This window comes from Haemorhous mexicanus, chromosome 13 (assembly GCF_027477595.1).
Source record: "Haemorhous mexicanus isolate bHaeMex1 chromosome 13, bHaeMex1.pri, whole genome shotgun sequence".
Lineage (NCBI taxonomy): Eukaryota > Metazoa > Chordata > Aves > Passeriformes > Fringillidae > Haemorhous > Haemorhous mexicanus.
In genome coordinates, this window is record NC_082353.1 from 22,062,485 (window position 1) to 22,077,871 (window position 15,387).

At 60.7% G+C, this 15,387-nt stretch overlaps 2 protein-coding genes across 2 annotated transcripts in view; both read right to left on the reverse strand.

Annotated features, from left to right (window-relative positions):
• Nucleotides 1-279: 279 nt before the first annotated feature.
• On the reverse strand, nt 280-8,986 carry CTSH (cathepsin H). Its single transcript, XM_059858806.1, has 12 exons — nt 8,821-8,986; nt 8,644-8,675; nt 8,452-8,557; nt 8,289-8,359; nt 7,375-7,479; nt 7,015-7,101; nt 6,424-6,479; nt 5,311-5,392; nt 5,163-5,231; nt 4,089-4,195; nt 2,314-2,439; nt 280-1,069 (listed from the first exon to the last, which is right to left on the reverse strand). Exons 1-12 carry the CDS (start codon nt 8,891-8,893, stop codon nt 994-996), a joined length of 990 nt encoding a protein of 329 aa, XP_059714789.1. The 5' UTR covers nt 8,894-8,986; the 3' UTR covers nt 280-993.
• A 709-nt stretch (nt 8,987-9,695) lies between these two features.
• RASGRF1 (Ras protein specific guanine nucleotide releasing factor 1) overlaps nt 9,696-15,387 on the reverse strand; it is a 28,727-nt gene continuing 23,035 nt past the window's right edge. Inside the window, exons 21-27 of the mRNA XM_059858807.1 lie at nt 13,688-13,791; nt 13,241-13,325; nt 12,776-12,973; nt 11,919-11,998; nt 11,139-11,256; nt 10,804-10,872; nt 9,696-10,368 (exon numbers count right to left, since the gene is read on the reverse strand). Of these exons, the coding sequence (XP_059714790.1) occupies nt 10,276-10,368; nt 10,804-10,872; nt 11,139-11,256; nt 11,919-11,998; nt 12,776-12,973; nt 13,241-13,325; nt 13,688-13,791 (747 nt within the window). The 3' untranslated portion in view covers nt 9,696-10,275. The remainder of the gene's footprint in view (nt 10,369-10,803; nt 10,873-11,138; nt 11,257-11,918; nt 11,999-12,775; nt 12,974-13,240; nt 13,326-13,687; nt 13,792-15,387) is intronic.

The window sequence follows — 15,387 nt, forward strand, 5'->3', positions numbered from 1 at the left end:
CTTCGCATTCAGCGCCAAAACCGTCCCCGGCTCCCCATTGGCCGGAGGGGACGGGACGGAAGTGACGCACAGGGGCGGGTGGCGTGCCGGCGGAAGTGGAAGTGCTTCCCGAAATGGCGGCACCGCCCTCAGGCCGCGCCCGCTCCCTCCCTCCCGGCTCGGACCCGCCTTAGCCCCGCTCCGCACCCCCGAGAAGCGCTCGGCGCTTCGCACGGTCCTGGCCCGCGCCAGGAGGGCGGAGCCCCTCAGCCCTCCCGCTCAGAGCTCACGGCACGGCGCTCCGGTGACGAGGCAGCTTTATTGTCAGTGACAAATTTCACTGTGAAAACACAGACGTGCCCCAGCTCACACGCGGCTTCATTTCCCCAGCGCCTGCTCAGAATCGGCACCGAGGTTCTGGGGTCTTCGCTGGTGGATTAAAGAAAAATCACCCGTTTCTTCTCTATGTGCATTAAAATACCCTGGGTTTTAATACAAAATATAGCAAGCATTTAATCAAAATTGGTAAAAGTGTATAAATCACAGCACTCACTCATCCTTCCTTTAAAGAACAGGGAAATTGCCTTCAAGGAAAAATTTAAAATCGCTACAATTTACACCTGGTGATTGCAGGAAAGCCACCCAAGGGGTGTGTGCCCCAAATCGGTTCCTGTGGGGCTCCCCTGCACCCAGGCGGGCCCTGCTGCCCCGGGGGATGGAGGCACACCTGGGCACGGCAGGAGGAGGGAACCTGGCAGGGGCACAGCAGCACGCCGGGGCTTGGCTGGAGGGGCAGGCTCAGCTCGGGCTGCTGCTGCAGGAGAACCTGGCTGCTGTGTGCCTGAGCCAGGCTGCCTGCAGGTGACACCCCCAGCAGGTGACACCCCCAGCAGGTGACACCCCCAGCAGGTGACACCCCCAGCAGGCAGGCGTGGCACTGGTTCTGCCTCTCTGGTGCCAGCCTCAGCCCTGGAGCAGCGTCAGTCACTGCAGCCCCGGGCCAGCCTGCCCGTGCTACACCTGAGGAACGGGGTAGGAGGCACAGGCAGCCAGCCCACACATGTTCTTGCCTCGTTCGATAAGGAAATACCTGAAAGAGACAGAAATGGCTGTGAGTGAGCGTTCTCTCCTGTGGCAGGTGAGGGTGGGCAGGCCCTGGCACAGGGTGCCCAGAGCAGCTGGGGCTGCCCCTGGATTCCTGGCCAGGCTGGATGGGGCTGGGAGCACCTGGGGCACATGGAGGTGTCCCTGCCATGGCAGGGGTGGCACTGGACAGGCTCTGAGGTCCCTTCCCCCTCAGCTCTCCAGGCAATGCCATTCCCTGCCCCCTTACACCCTGAACGAACCAGAATTTGCATCCCACTCCCAAGAATCCCACTTGTGAAGCTGGGATCTCACTCCTGGCACAAGCTGTTCTCCCTGGCCGTGTGACCAGCAGGGAGGAGCTGGGGAACCAGCAGCTCTGACAGCCTGGCTGAGCCCTGGGCACCTCAGGAACCAGCAGCCCTGACAGCTTGGCTGAGCCCTGGGCACCTCAGGAACCAGCAGCTCTGACAGCCTGGCTGAGCCCTGGGCACCTCAGGAACCAGCAGCCCTGACAGCTTGGCTGAGCCCTGGGCACCTCAGGAACCAGCAGCTCTGACAGCCTGGCTGAGCCCTGGGCACCTCAGGAACCAGCAGCTCTGGACAGGCTGAGCCCTGGGCACCTCAGGAACCAGCAGCTCTGGACAGCCTGGCTGAGCCCTGGGCACCTCAGGAACCAGCAGCTCCGACAGCCTGGCTGAGCCCTGAGCCCTGGGCACCTCAGGAACCAGCAGCTCTGACAGCCTGGCTGAGCCCTGAGCCCTGGGCACCTCAGGAACCAGCAGCTCTGACAGCCTGGCTGAGCCCTGAGCCCTGGGCACCTCAGGAACCAGCAGCTCTGACAGCCTGGCTGAGCCCTGGGCACCTCAGGAACCAGCAGCTCCGACAGCCTGGCTGAGCCCTGGGCACCTCAGGAACCAGCAGCTCCGACAGCCTGGCTGAGCCCTGGGCACCTCAGGAACCAGCAGCTCTGGACAGCTTGGCTGAGCCCTGGGCACCTCAGGAACCAGCAGCTCTGACAGCCTGGCTGAGCCCTGGGCACCTCAGCAGCTGCACTAAGCCAAGGCTCTGCTGGGCAGGGACCCCAGGCCTGGCTTGGTGAGCTGTGTCACCACCCAACCCGGCACCATTCCCCGTGTCCCCCCAGCTGCCACATTTCATCTGGAGAGCTGAGGGTGGAGGCCATCCCAGCACAGGGCGTGTGTCCCCAGCCCAGGCAGAGCACGGTGAGGTGGGCAGCAGGAGCCTTACCCCTGCATGCCCCACAGGCGGCCCCAGGAGTTCTTGACGATCCAGTAGGGAGTGCCATCCTCCTCTCCGTAGCCCACGGCCAGCACGGCGTGGTTCACCTTGTCAGGGGTGTGCTCGCAGCGGGGGCTGCAGGGGAGACAGCACAGGGTGCTCTGAGAAGCAGCCTGCAATTACCCAGGGATTGCCCAAGGCAGCAGTGCTGGCCACACTGCAAACAGAACTGGGGATGCTCTGAACTCCCAGCTGTGGAGAGGAGGGAGGGGAGGCACGGAAAGGAGACACTGCTCTGTTTTTCCACTCTGACATTACCAGCCATATCTGGAGTTAGGGGATCCATGGACTTTTGAGCTCCTGGCCCACCAACATGAGCTACAGTGCAAAGGAATTTTCCCAGTTGGAGCCAGCAGCTCTTAGTGCCTCCCAGTGCTGCTTTGTACTGCCCTGAAATTCAAGGGCACTGCTTCATGTTTTGCACAGGAAGGGTGAGCTCTTGGGTCTAAATATGTGTTTCCTCTAAATTTTCAACCTTTAAACTGCACTTGCTGAAAGCTGCTGCCTGTGGTGTGAAACAAGACAGCTCATGGTACATGCTCCCATCTCAAGAGCATCTATTTTTAAACATTTTCAAGTGCATCACAGGAAAAGATCAATAATCCACCTCAGATTTTCTTTTTTTTGATCTGTTAACAGCTGCTCTGTGCTGAAAGCACTGGAGCATCAATTATTCCATGCACTCTGACTTCAAATCCACCTTAGACTGTAAATCCACAGGATAACTGCTGCTGGAGTGCTCCTGTGAGCATGTCCCTGCCCTCACAGCTCACACCTGCCTAGGGCTGGCACTGACCTCTGCCATCACTGGCTCTTGGCCCAGCAAAGCCTCTGGAACCACCACCTGCTCCTTCCTGAGAGCTCCCTGGGGCAGATCCCTCAGGCTCAGCCTCTCCCTTGCATTTTCCCTGCAGTTCTGTGTGACTGAGGGTTCATTACTCTGAAGTATTTTTCTGTTTCTCCAAACACACACTTTTCCCCTGCTGGGTAACAGCCCCTGTGCTGCCCTGCTCAGCTCTCACTTTCCAGTGTGTACTGATCAGCCTTCCAGGTGGCTTTTGCCCGGGCCATGCAGTGGCAGCACACTTGAGACTTGCTTCCTGTCCCCAGCTGGTTTCTCTCTCTGCTGTTCCTCCGACCTGTCCAGGGAGCAGCACGTGGCAGGGCTGAGGTGAGGTGCTGCAGAACCTGCCCTGTGGAGAGCAGTGACACCAGAAAGCACCACCTGCTGAGGGGCCAGCTCAGGGGCAGGGCAGTGTGAGGGCAGCCACCCTCCTCACACAGCCTCTCTGAGCTCCAGCACTGCGGCAGCTGCCCTGATACCATGGAAAATCCACTTAGGTTGGGGCTTACCCTAAGGAACCTGATGTGTTCCACAGCTGGGCTGCCCCTGCCCCTGTCCCAGCCCAGACATAGATCAGCCCTGGGACAGCCCCAGCCCCGTGGGGAGCTGCACAGTCTCCCAAGCTGCCTGACTCGCTGACCTTCATTCCACCACAACCTGGTCTCTAGGCAGGACAGGTTCCTAGCCTGCAGCCCTCCTCCCCTCAGGAACCAGTAAATCAAGGCTGTGTTCATTATATTTTTTTCTATTTTCTACTCAAAGAAGTGTGAGAACCCAGTGCAGTGTTGCTGCATGCAGCAGGATAAACAGGGATGCACGTGACTCCAGCCCTACACGTTCCCCTTGCCCTCACCTCACCAAATGAGGGTCACACACTCACTTGGAATACACTCCTTTCCTGTAGTGCATGAAGTCACTCGTCACCTCAAAGGCAAAGCTCACTGGGTTGTGCTTCCCCACAGCTTCCACCATGCTGTCTTCATCATACTGCAAGAGGGGATCCAGGGTCATCATCCTCATCATCTCCTGGCTGTGCTGGGCCCCGTGCAGGCCCAGCAGCCAGAGCATGAGGGATGGATAACCCTGGTGTCCTGCAGGACAAGGAATCCAGTGCTGAGCCATAAGAGGAGAACCAGGCCTCTGTCCCAGCCTGGAGGAGCACCCCAGGGAAGCAGGCTGGAACCCAGGGCCTGTGTTTTGCCTCCAGCATCTCCTTGGTGCCACCCTCCAAAAGGTGTGCAGGACAGCAGGAGTGTGCCCAGCAGCTCACTGAATCCAGGAGCATGCAGGCTGCAGCTGCAGGAGAGCAGGAGTGTGCCCAGCAGCTCTCTCTCTCCAGGAGCATGCAGGCTGCAGCTGCAGGAGAGCAGGAGTGTGCCCAGCAGCTCTCTCTCTCTCTCTCTCCAGGAGCACACAGGCTGCAGCTGCAGCTGTGGGACAGCAGGAGTGTGCCCAGCAGCTCTCTCTCTCTCTCTCTCTCCAGGAGCACACAGGCTCCAGCTGCAGGACAGCAGGAGTGTGCCCAGCAGCTCTCTCTCTCTCTCCAGGAGCACACAGGCTGCAGCTCCAGCTGCAGGAGAGCAGGAGTGTGCACAGCAGCTCTCTCTCTCTCTCTCCAGGAGCACACAGGCTGCAGCTCCAGCTGCAGGAGAGCAGGAGTGTGCACAGCAGTTCTCTCTCTCTCTCTCCAGGAGCACACAGGCTGCAGCTGCAGCTGCAGCAGAGCAGGAGTGTGCCCACCAGCTCTCTCTCTCTCTCTCTCTCTCTCCAGGAGCACACAGGCTGCAGCTGCAGGAGAGCAGGAGTGTGCCCAGCAGCTCTCTCTCTCTCTCTCTCTCTCTCCAGGAGCACACAGGCTGCAGCTGCAGCCGCTGAGCCCAGCACGCCTTGGCACCCCTGCACCTCCCCTTGGCCCAGCCCTGGCAGTTTGGAAACGCAGCCCTCGGGGCCTCACCTGTGTGATATTGATCACATCCTTGACAAAGGCAATGGCCTTCTCGGGCTGGAACTTGCAGGTGCCATTCTGTGGGGACAGAGAGGCGCTGTGGGAGCTGTGGCAGGCCTGCTGTGCCCCCAGGATGGCCGGGGCTGTGCTGCAGTACCTTGGCCCTGTACGGGTAGCTGTCCTCCCCCATGAGCCCCTTGTTGTACAGGATGTACTCGAAGGCTTGGCTCGGCAGGCCCCTGCGAGACAACACGGCTCCGTTAGGATGCTAACAGCTAATTAGGATGGTAATGATGAACCTGGTAATGCTGCAGCCTCTGCAGAGCAAAGCCATCGACATGTCCCCCTCTGCAGCCCACTCCCACCAGCCAGGGACGGGCTGTGTCCATCCCAGAGCCCTCAGAGGCACAAACTCCAGTCTGTGCCTGCAGCATCTCCCTGCCTGCGCTGTCTGGCACGGTCACAGCTCATCCTCCAGCTGCCAGATCCCTGGAGAAGAGCTCCAGGAGCCCTGAGGGTGTGAGGTCAGCTGGCCCACACAGCACCAGCCTCACATGCTGAAAGGTGTTTTTTGGTGCCTTCTGCCCAGCCTGGCTGGGGGACATTGAGACACGCACATCTCCAGCAAGCAGCTGCTCCCTTCCCTGGCCACCTTCCAGAAGCACAAGGCAGGAGGGAAGAAAAGAGAGATGATCAGGGAGTGCTGATGTGGAAACACCTAAGGAGGAGTCACAAGAAAGATAAAAAGCACCAAGAGTGGCTTTGCTCAGCTCTGAGCGTCCCTCTAGGACCGTTTATCTCACAGAAAACAGAAGTTGTCAGGCAGCTCTACTCTCTGCCTTCTCTAGCAAAGCCAGGAGGAACTTCCCAAAGAGGAAGTTAAAGTTTCTGTGGGTTCTTCAGGGTTGCCACGAGACGCGCGTGACTCAGGGCAGAACAACAGCCAGAAGTCCCCTTGCTGTCCCAGAGCCCAGCAGAGCCCAGCCTATGGCTGCCGTGTGAAACCCACCTCAGATAAAAACCAACAAATGAGGAACAACAGAGGTTGGGAAATGCTGGAGATTTAGTGAAACATCCTGACCTCTAGGGAGGGTGAAATTAAAGTAAGCAACCAAATCCAAAGTTGCTTCCCCTGACACACTGCAGCCATGGGAAGACAAAAGCCATTCCATAATGAGGAAGGATCCTGACACAAGATCTGGAGGAAGGCTGTCCATCACAGGATGTAAGATTCTCTAATTTCTGCTCTTTCTGACCCTGTCTGACTTACCCACTGCAGCCGTGGTTGTTGAAGGCCTGGGCGCAATCAACCAACTGCTGCTCTGCCTGCAGAGAAGGGTTTTGAGTCAGTGATTGTCCCACACCTGTGCTCAGAGTCAGTGACACAAAAAGCAACTGCACAGCAGGAACTGAGAGCTGGTTTATCCGCACAGCTGGCTGTAACAACCACCACAGCACTGGTTTACCCCTGGGAGTCACCTGGAAATGGCTCCACGTCCCAGGGAGGCAGACAAGGAAGGCCTGGAGCCAGCAGCCTGGGATGCCCTGGCTGCCAGAGGCATTCCTCCTCACGCCTGCCAGGGATCCATGCCCCCCAGAAGGACTGGCTGAGATGTCTTCCAAAGGTCAGGTTTGTTTTTAACACACCCAGCCCTCAGTTATTCTGCTAAGTTGTGTAAGTGGCTACTGTCTTTCTAGTTCTTCAGGAATACAAATCCTCTGGGAGCTGAAAAATCAACATGTCCCAATGTGCTGCCTGCAGTGAGGCTGGCTGGCAGGGCCACGCCTGCTCCCAGCAGCCTCCAGCCCCTCTGGCTCCATCCTGCTCCCCGAGGGGCTCTAAGCCCAGAAAAACTCCTACCAGAGAGAGCAGCTTTCCCGTGGCAATGGCAATAGCAGACTCCAAACAGCCCGTGGTGGAAAAGGTCCAGCAGCTCCCGCAGGCACCCTACATGAGGAGTGGGAGAGGAACTGCTCCAGGAGGTGCTGCAGGCTCACCAGTCTCCCCAAAACACGGGCAGGGGGGCATGGCAGCAGTGCAGAGCCTCCACTCTGTGCTGGTAGCTGGGCTTGGCCTTCTGCTCAGCCCCTGCCAGGGCACACAGCAGGCACGGTGTGGCTCCAGGGGAGCTCCCCTGGCACAGGCACCCATCCCTGCTCCTCGGGCACGGCGCCTGCCCACAGCCATCAGCCCCCTCTGGCCGTGTCACACACTCCTCACCTGGTTTTTCACGGGTGTCACAAAATTCCCCTTCTTCCTCCAGTCGATGGAGTCGGGATGTGGCCCAGAGCTGCGCAGGAAATTCCCCTTGGTGGCTGAGCAGTTCTGCAGGCAGGGCAAAGGGCTGTGGTGAGCTGCCAGGCCAGTGGCCCACAACAGCCACCCTCCCAGGTGAGAGTTGGTGACCAGCCCACACACCCTGGCCACTGCAGCAGGGAGCGCTGCCAGCCTGCACCCCTGGCTGCAGTGCCCCAGCTGCTCAGGGAGCCGACAGCAGAACAGACAGCTGGGCTGGAGTCAGGGACGAGGCAGTGAAAGCTGGGAGGGTGGGGAACAGGGTTCACCGGGCTCTTGCCCCGGTGCTGGTGGCACAGGATGTGACCTGACCACAGGGGACTGCAGGCAGCACAGCGAGGGGTGCTGGCCCAGCAGCGGGTGTGGGTCACCGCAGAACCCCCTCACGGGTGTTCAGGTCACTGTAGAACCCTTTCATGGGCATGAGGGTCACTGTAGAACCCTCTCACAGGTGTTCGGGTCACTGCAGAACCCCCTCACAGGTGTTCAGGTCACCGCAGAACCCCCTCACGGGTGTTCGGGTCGCTGCAGAACCCCCTCATGGGCATGTGGGTCACTGTAGAACCCTCTCACAGGTGTTCAGGTCACTGCAGAACCCCCTCACAGGTGTTCAGGTCACTGCAGAACCCCCTCACGGGTGTTCAGGTTGCTGCAGAACCCTCTCACGGGTGTTCGGGTCACTGCAGAACCGCTCACAAGTGTTCAGGTCACTGCAGAACCCCCTCACGGCTGTTCAGGTCACTGCAGAACCCCCTCACGGGTGTTCGGGTCGCTGCAGAACCCCCTCACGGGTGCACTGGACCCCTTCCTTCCCTGCCCACCGCACTCCCAGCATTTACCTGCGGCTCACTCCACAGGTACAGCTTTTTGAACTCCGCGAAGGTCAGATCCGAGAACTGGTTGAGGCCCACTAGAGGGGGAGAAAGGGGACACTTTGCTCAGCGCGGCGCGGTGCTCAGGGCCGGCCGTGGCCAGGCGGGGCTCGGGGCTCGGGGCTCCTACTCTGGAAGCTGTGGTTGCCGGCGTTGTGCTCCTCCACGCGCCGCTTGTTGCCCAGGAAGATGCGCAGCCGGCGCGGGTACTCCTCGGGGCCGTAGCGCCGCTCGTTCTGCGTGGACAGGCGCGTCAGGGCCCCCGAGCCCCGGAGCCCGGCCCGGCCCGGCCCGGCCCGGCTCCCCGCGGCCCCGAGCTCACCTGCAGCATCCAGGCCTTGAACAGCTGCTCCTCTGCGGGAGAGAACGGGCCCGTCAGCGGTGCCACCGCCACGGCTCTGCCGCACCGGGGGCCAGGCACGAACCGAGCCGAGCCGAGCCGGGCCGGGCCGGGCCAGGCCGTGCCAAGCCGCCTCCTGCCCTCCCGGTGCCCCCGTACCTTCGGCCGAGGGCTCCCAGGCGGCGGCGGCGGCCAGCAGCGCGGCCGCGGTCAGCAGCACGGGCCAGCCCATGGCCGGGCCGGGCCGGGCCGAACCGGGCTGGGCGGGACGCAGCGGAGCCGAACCGGGCCGAGCCGAGCCGAGCGGAGCGCGGCCGAACGGAGCCGAAACGGGCCGAGCCGCTGCCAGGGGGCGGGACAAGGGGCGGGGTGGGCGGGGCAGGCGGTAGGCGTGGCACCGGGCGTGGCACCGCCTCTGGGAGGGGCACTGGGCGGGGCACCGGCACTGGGCGTGGCCCGCGGCCCGGCGGGTCCGGCGTTCTCCCGCCCGTAAAACTATCACAAACCCCGGTTCACCCTGAGATAGAATAGATTTATTAGCAAGAGGTAATCAGGAAACATATATTTTTACAAAAAAAATGGAAATATCTTTTTTTTTTCCCAAACAAGCTGTAAGTTGAAATAGTTTTAGGGCTTGAAAGAGAATTCCCATACCACGAGGTATTGCTTACAGCAAGTGTTGTGTGAGTGGAGCATGCCTGCCACTGCCGGGGAACCGTGTCAGGGACTGTACAATGTAAAAAACCCAGGTACTATTCACAGAATAAGCACTACATTACTATATCCTGCTAGCGGGTGGTTAGCCAGGATTACAGTAGATGTAATAAAAACACTCGTCATCTCTAACTCTACGTCATGGTACTCAGAGTGGGCACAAGGGCACGGATCTACAGCATATCAACAGGAGCCGGATGCAGCGAGGAGAGGCGAGAGGATGCTTCCATCTTCCCAGCTTCGGGCGGACCAGGGCAGCAGCCGGGGCCCCCCGTGCCCGGCCAGCACGAGGGTGGCACACACACAGAGGGCAGCTCACACCGAGGGACAACCTTTAATGCGCTCCCTTCTCCCGCCTTACAGAGTTGGGATGTAACCGCCAGCACTGCCCGAGTGAGAGCTGCTCTGTGCTGCCCCAGAGCCCCGCGGGGACACAGGGACTCACCTGCCCCGCGGGGACTCACCTGCCCCGCGGGGACACAGGGGCTCACCTGCCCCACAGGGACTCACCTGCCCCGCGGGGACACAGGGACTCACCTGCCCCACAGGGACTCACCTGCCCCGCGGGGACACCGGGCTCACCTGGCCCGCGGGGACACAGGGACTAACCTGCCCCACAGTGACTCACCTGCCCCTCGGGGACTCACCTGCCCGACCACCAGCCCCCCAGGAGGAACAAATGACAAAAGTAACATCATGGAAAAGAACCCGGGACTCCAGCGAAGTGTCGGCGCGTTAGACCGTGACGGGGCGGGGAATCCTACGCGAGCGCGGCGCGGCCGGGGCCGGGGCCGGGGCCGGGGCCGGGGGCGGGGGAAGCACAGACTGGGGGTCGCTCCAGGGCGCCCGTGGAGCGTGGCTATGTACAGGGGTACAGCGAGTGTCCGGCGGCCGCGCCGCTCACGAAGGCAGCTTGGGCTCTATCCGCAGAGAAGCTTCGTACAGGGACTCCTCGTCCATCACTCCCGACTGGTCCAGCAGGTACTGCGTCACCTGGGGACGGAGCGGGCCGTGAGCGGGCCGGGAGGGACAGCTGGGGCACCCAAACCCTGCCACAGCGGGCTCTGAGAGCTTCCAGCTGGCCTCGTGTTGGGGCCAGCATGGGCAGAGGGTGGCTGGTGCTGGCAGGGGGGCGGCAGGGGACACTCTGCTCCCTGCTGCCCCTACACCGCTGCTTCTTAGCGTGGCCGGGTGCCCCCCTCCAGCACTCCGGGGCTGTCCATCGATGCTGCCCTCTGCAGCAACTCCTCTGCTGCAGCTGCCTGGGGACCACGGGGGAGTCTGCTGGAGCCCCCACAGCCTTCCTCCACCCCCGACCCCTCCAACAGACTCCAGCAGGGAGCTGCCAGGTACTGAAGGCTTAGATGCTGTGATGGAAGGGGGAGATGAGGGGCAGAGCCTGCCCGTGCTCTGGGGACGGGGCTGTACCTTCGGCTGGTGCTCGATCTTGTAGGAGGTTTGCTGGAACTGGCGGATCTCCCTTATGATGTGTGAGATCTGTGCAGGGATAAAACACAGGAGGTGCTCATGGCTCAGCCATCACCCAGAGAACCCGTCCCAGTGCCCAGGGGGGCAGGGGCACCCAGCACAATGCAGAGGCCTTTTTGTCTCTTCCAGAGCTGGGAACAACCCCAGGTGTGTGCAGGGGACACATGTGGCCTCCTGGTGCTGCGCAGGTGAAGGCTGAGGGGACACAGACCTGGCCACAACCACATCACCCCAACCCAGCCCCCGTGCCCACACCAGAGGGCTGGAGCACTCACCATCCTCATTTTGGAGAAGTTCACCAGGCCATCCTCGGTGTAGTTGGGGGTGCCCTCCTCGATGAACGCCAGGTCCGTCAGGTACATGCCCAGGTAGGGGACACATGGGGGGTCACAACTACAGGAGTGAACCAGAAAGAAATGAGGAGTGAAACTTTCTTACTTTGGAGCTTGGGGCAGGGCAGGGGAGAAGGGCACAGCTCTGCAGTCAGCAGAGGTGGAAGGATTCTCTCTATCATAGGAGGGCTCTCCCAGGGAAGGCTCCTGGTCTCCTGGGCCTTGCCCCCACCAGCACAGCAGGCCAGGCAGGACCTGTGGCTGTGCCCCTCACAAAGCCATGGGATGCAGGAGATGAGCTGGGGGCAGCTTTGACAGCATAGAGGGTCAGGAAGACCTTTAGAAGCTTCCATGGGCAACCTGGTCTAGTGGAAGGGGGCCCTGCCCACGGAGAGGAATGGAACAAGATGAGCTTTAGGGTCCCTTCCAACTTAAACCATTCTGGGATTTGATGATTCTATGATAGTGATGGGGAAAATTGTTCTCTGGTGTCTGGCAGTGATTTTTCCTTTTGCAGTCCATTTTATTCCCATCTTTCTGCATGCTGCACAAAGGAGCAGCTCAGTCCTGGGGCCGCTGCCAGGCACTGTGCTGGCTCCACAGGACAGCCTTCAGTGCAGGCTCTGAACGATCCTGGGAGCAGAGCTCAGGTTCCCCCACCCTGCAGGCCCCAGAGCAGCCAGGAGCAGCCGTGGCAGAGGAAGAGAAGCATCATTCACTCACTTTTTCAGTGCCTCCCTCAGGTTTTTGAACCTGCCCTCTGAGGACACCAGCTTCTGGAGCTTATCAATCAGAGCCTTTGTCTGCAAAAAACAGAGTGCTGCTGGCAGGGGCCCTGGAAGAACCCCCACTCCCCGTGGCTGGGGGGCAGCCTGCAGAGCCACAGGGGCACTTCCAGCCCGCCCTGCCCAGAGCACCTCACCCCCACCTGCACCTCCACAGGTACAGTGTGCCCTGGCTGTCACACCTGGCTGCAGCTGAGCAGGCTGTGCACTCACTGCTTCCTCCTGCTCCCCCCTCTGCCCTCACCAGCGCCTGTTTTCCTTCACAGGTTTATCATTTTATAGCAAAAACAACTGCTCCTGGCTGGTGGGAGCCCACACTGGAGCCAGCTCAGAGAGGTTTAACTGCACCTCTGCCTTGCAGGGTGGGGCCAGTGTCTTCTCACAGGTAACAAGTGATGAGACAAGGGGAAAGGAGTTGTGTGCCAGGAGAGGTTTAGACTGAATATTGGGAAAATTTCTTAATGGCTGTCCAGCCCTGGCACAGCTGCCCAGGGCAGTGGTGGAGTCAGCGGAGGGACTTGACAGATGTGCGGATGTGGCACTTGGGGACACTGCTTAGTGGTGGCCTGGGCAGGGCTGAGGGAACAGCTGGACTTGCACAGTCCAGAGAGCTTCCCTAACCGAAACAATGCCATGAAAAAACCAACTCCAAGGCAGGCTCTGCCTGTCCACCCACCACCTCCCTCCTGAGAACAACCCAAAACCCCTTTCCCCATTTTCTAACTCTTTTTCAACGCGTCTCACCCTGTCCCCACACCCCCGGCAAGCCCAGCTCCCCGGAGGGGCCGGCCCTACCTGCTTGGAGACCTTGAGCCATGTTTTCTTGAGGCGGAAGATGGCACTGCGGTTGAGGGAGGAGGTGATCTCCAGCACGGCGTTGTAGTTGTGCAGGCAGCGGCAGATGTCGGCCACCGCCACCCACTTCTCGATGGCGCTGGCCCGCGCCGTGATCTCCTCGTTGCGGATGATCTCCGACGCGATCAGGTTGCTGACCTTGGGGACACGCGGCCCCAGCCCGGCCTTCAGCGTGGCTCTGGGCAGCCCAGCCCAGCAGCAGGGTCGGAGCTCCCCGTGCTGCTGCAGCCCCACCGGGAGCAGCCGCAGCGGGACCGGCTCCGCCTGCACTGGCTGCCCGAGGCAGGCAGGGCCGTGGGACACGCAGGGCCCGTGGGGCAGGTGACCCTCCCTCACCCCAGCCCTGGGGAGGGGGCTGAGATCCTCCCCTGTGCCCACCCCCCTGTGCCCTGCAGCTGCACCTACATCATTGAAGTGCTTTGTGTTCTTCATGATGTAGGGAGTCCTCTCGTTCTTCTCCAGCTTCATCCAGCCTTGCCCAAAGAATTCCCTGCGAAACACAGTGCTCAGGTCAACTTTATTTCCCAGTTTTGTGGGATGTGCAAGCCCTGCAAGCTCCACTGCATCTGCACAGGACGGAGATCCCGGGGTCTTTGCCCCCATGCTGCTGGAAAGGGACCATGGGTGTGGCTGGACGTGTGCTGGTTGTGGGAGGGTCTCCCTGAGCCGATCACCTTGGGACATCCCACAAAAGCAGAGAAGCCACAGGGCTCCAAATCTGCACTTGAGCCAAGTCTGGGCTGCTGGCAAAGCCCAGGAAGGCTTTGCAGTCTGTGAGCTCAGCCCAGCCAGGCTGCCCGTGAGGCCCTGGGTGACCAGAGCTGCCTTTCCTGACCCACGGGGATCACTCACTCATATGGGATCTTCTTGAAGACCAGGTGATCCAGCAGCGTCAGCTGTTCTGCAATCTCCAGGGCTGAATGGTTCTCAAAGGGTTCTGCTTTGACCCCCTCGGCCTGTGGGACAGAGGCACAATGGGGCTCACCAGGCAGCAGAGCAGTGAGAATCCCACACGCCATGGACACAAACACAAAGCCAAGCCAGGCTCCCAGGCCAAAGGTTTTCCCCAGCAGAGTCAGGGTGTGGTGCTGCAGAGGCACCCCAGCCCACACCGTGCCTGTGCTGAGCTCCTGCCAGCCTCGAGAACACCAGGATTTAATCATGCAGCTTTTTGGCTGTTTAACTACCAAAGCATCCGGGGATCCCAGCTGGAGCACCGCTGCCCCTGCTCAGGAGGGGCAAGATGGCTCTGCCGAGGGATTTCCAGGGAAGCAGGGGAGCAGGGATGAGCCCTGTCCCACTGCCCGGCTCTGAGCACTGCAGCACAGCAGGGCTCAGGGTGCCCCCTCATGGAGCCACCCTGGGGTCACAGCCTGAGCTCCAGACTGCACGGAGCCACCGGCTGGTGACAGTCCTCAAACCATCACAGAGACATTGTCCCTGAGACCAGTCCTTGGGCACAGCTCAGGACCACCCAACACCCCCACAAACAGCGCTCAGATGGGGCTGGTGCCACTCCCTACAACACCTCCAATCCCCACTGCCTTCAGGGAAAAGATCAGCCACCAAACCAGCAAACTCGACTGGCATCCTCCCCAGATAAACCCCAAACTGCCCTAATGACACGGGAGAACACCCCAAGATCAACACACACACAAGAGCCCAGCACAAGGCAAGAACCCCTTGCACAATCCCTTGGGACAGGGCTTGTGAAAGCTCCAGCAAACAAACACTGTCTGGGCTCCTCCACAGCTCCAGGAACTCTGGCGAGGCTGCAGGGGCATGTGGGGGTGAGCTGTGGGGCACACCCCACCAGAGCCCAGGGAGGGGGGTACCCCTGGCACCTGTGCAGGGCGGGGGCTGCAGCACCCCGGAGGTACCAGCCCAGGGATGGGGGTACCCGTGGCACCTGTGCAGGGCAGGGGCTGCAGCACCCCGGAGGTACCAGCACAGGGAGGGGGTACCTGTGGCACCTGTGCAGGGCAGGGGCTGCAGCACCCCGGAGGTACCAGCACAATGCAGCCCCTGCTCGTGATGTGCACCCCAAACCCCGGGGCACCCTCACATCCCAGCACCCTCTGACTGCCAGGTCACTGCTGCCCAGCCTGAGGGGCAGAGCAAAGCCCTCAGGGCTCTTCTGTTCTCTCCTCTTCAGAGGAAGTTTCCAGAACATGCAATTATGGGCAACAGCTCAAACAAAGCCCAGGAGGGAGTGCCCCCCTCCAGAAGCCACCAGCAGAGCCAGGGGACAGAATCTTGGGTGTTTCAGGTGCTCCAGGCCAGTTTCGAGTGGCTCTTGTGTTTTTCTGGGAACAGGTTTGGTTGGGTTTTCTCAGTGCAGAAGGGCAGCAAGTGCTCTGCAGCCTCCCTGGGGGTTCTAAATGCATGCACATTCCCAGGGCTCTCTTTCCAGGGAGCAGCAGTGATCCTGGCTGAGCCAGAGCCCCTCACTTGGAACTGGAAGGGGTTTGGGGACACAGAGGACACGATGGGAGCCTGGGGGCACAGGCAGCAGCAAGCAGGTGTCTCTGTGCCTTCTCCAGCCATTCTGC

Coding starts and splice junctions, on each gene's coding strand:
- CTSH (XM_059858806.1), bottom strand. CDS start 8,893: ATGGGCTGGCCCGTGCTGCTGACCGCGGCCGCGCTGCTGGCCGCCGCC. Junction 8,676..8,820: donor CTGGGAGCCCTCGGCCGAAG/GTACGGGGGCAC, acceptor TCTCTCCCGCAG/AGGAGCAGCTGTTCAAGGCC. Junction 6,480..7,014: donor CGGGAAAGCTGCTCTCTCTG/GTAGGAGTTTTT, acceptor CCTTCTCTGCAG/GCAGAGCAGCAGTTGGTTGA.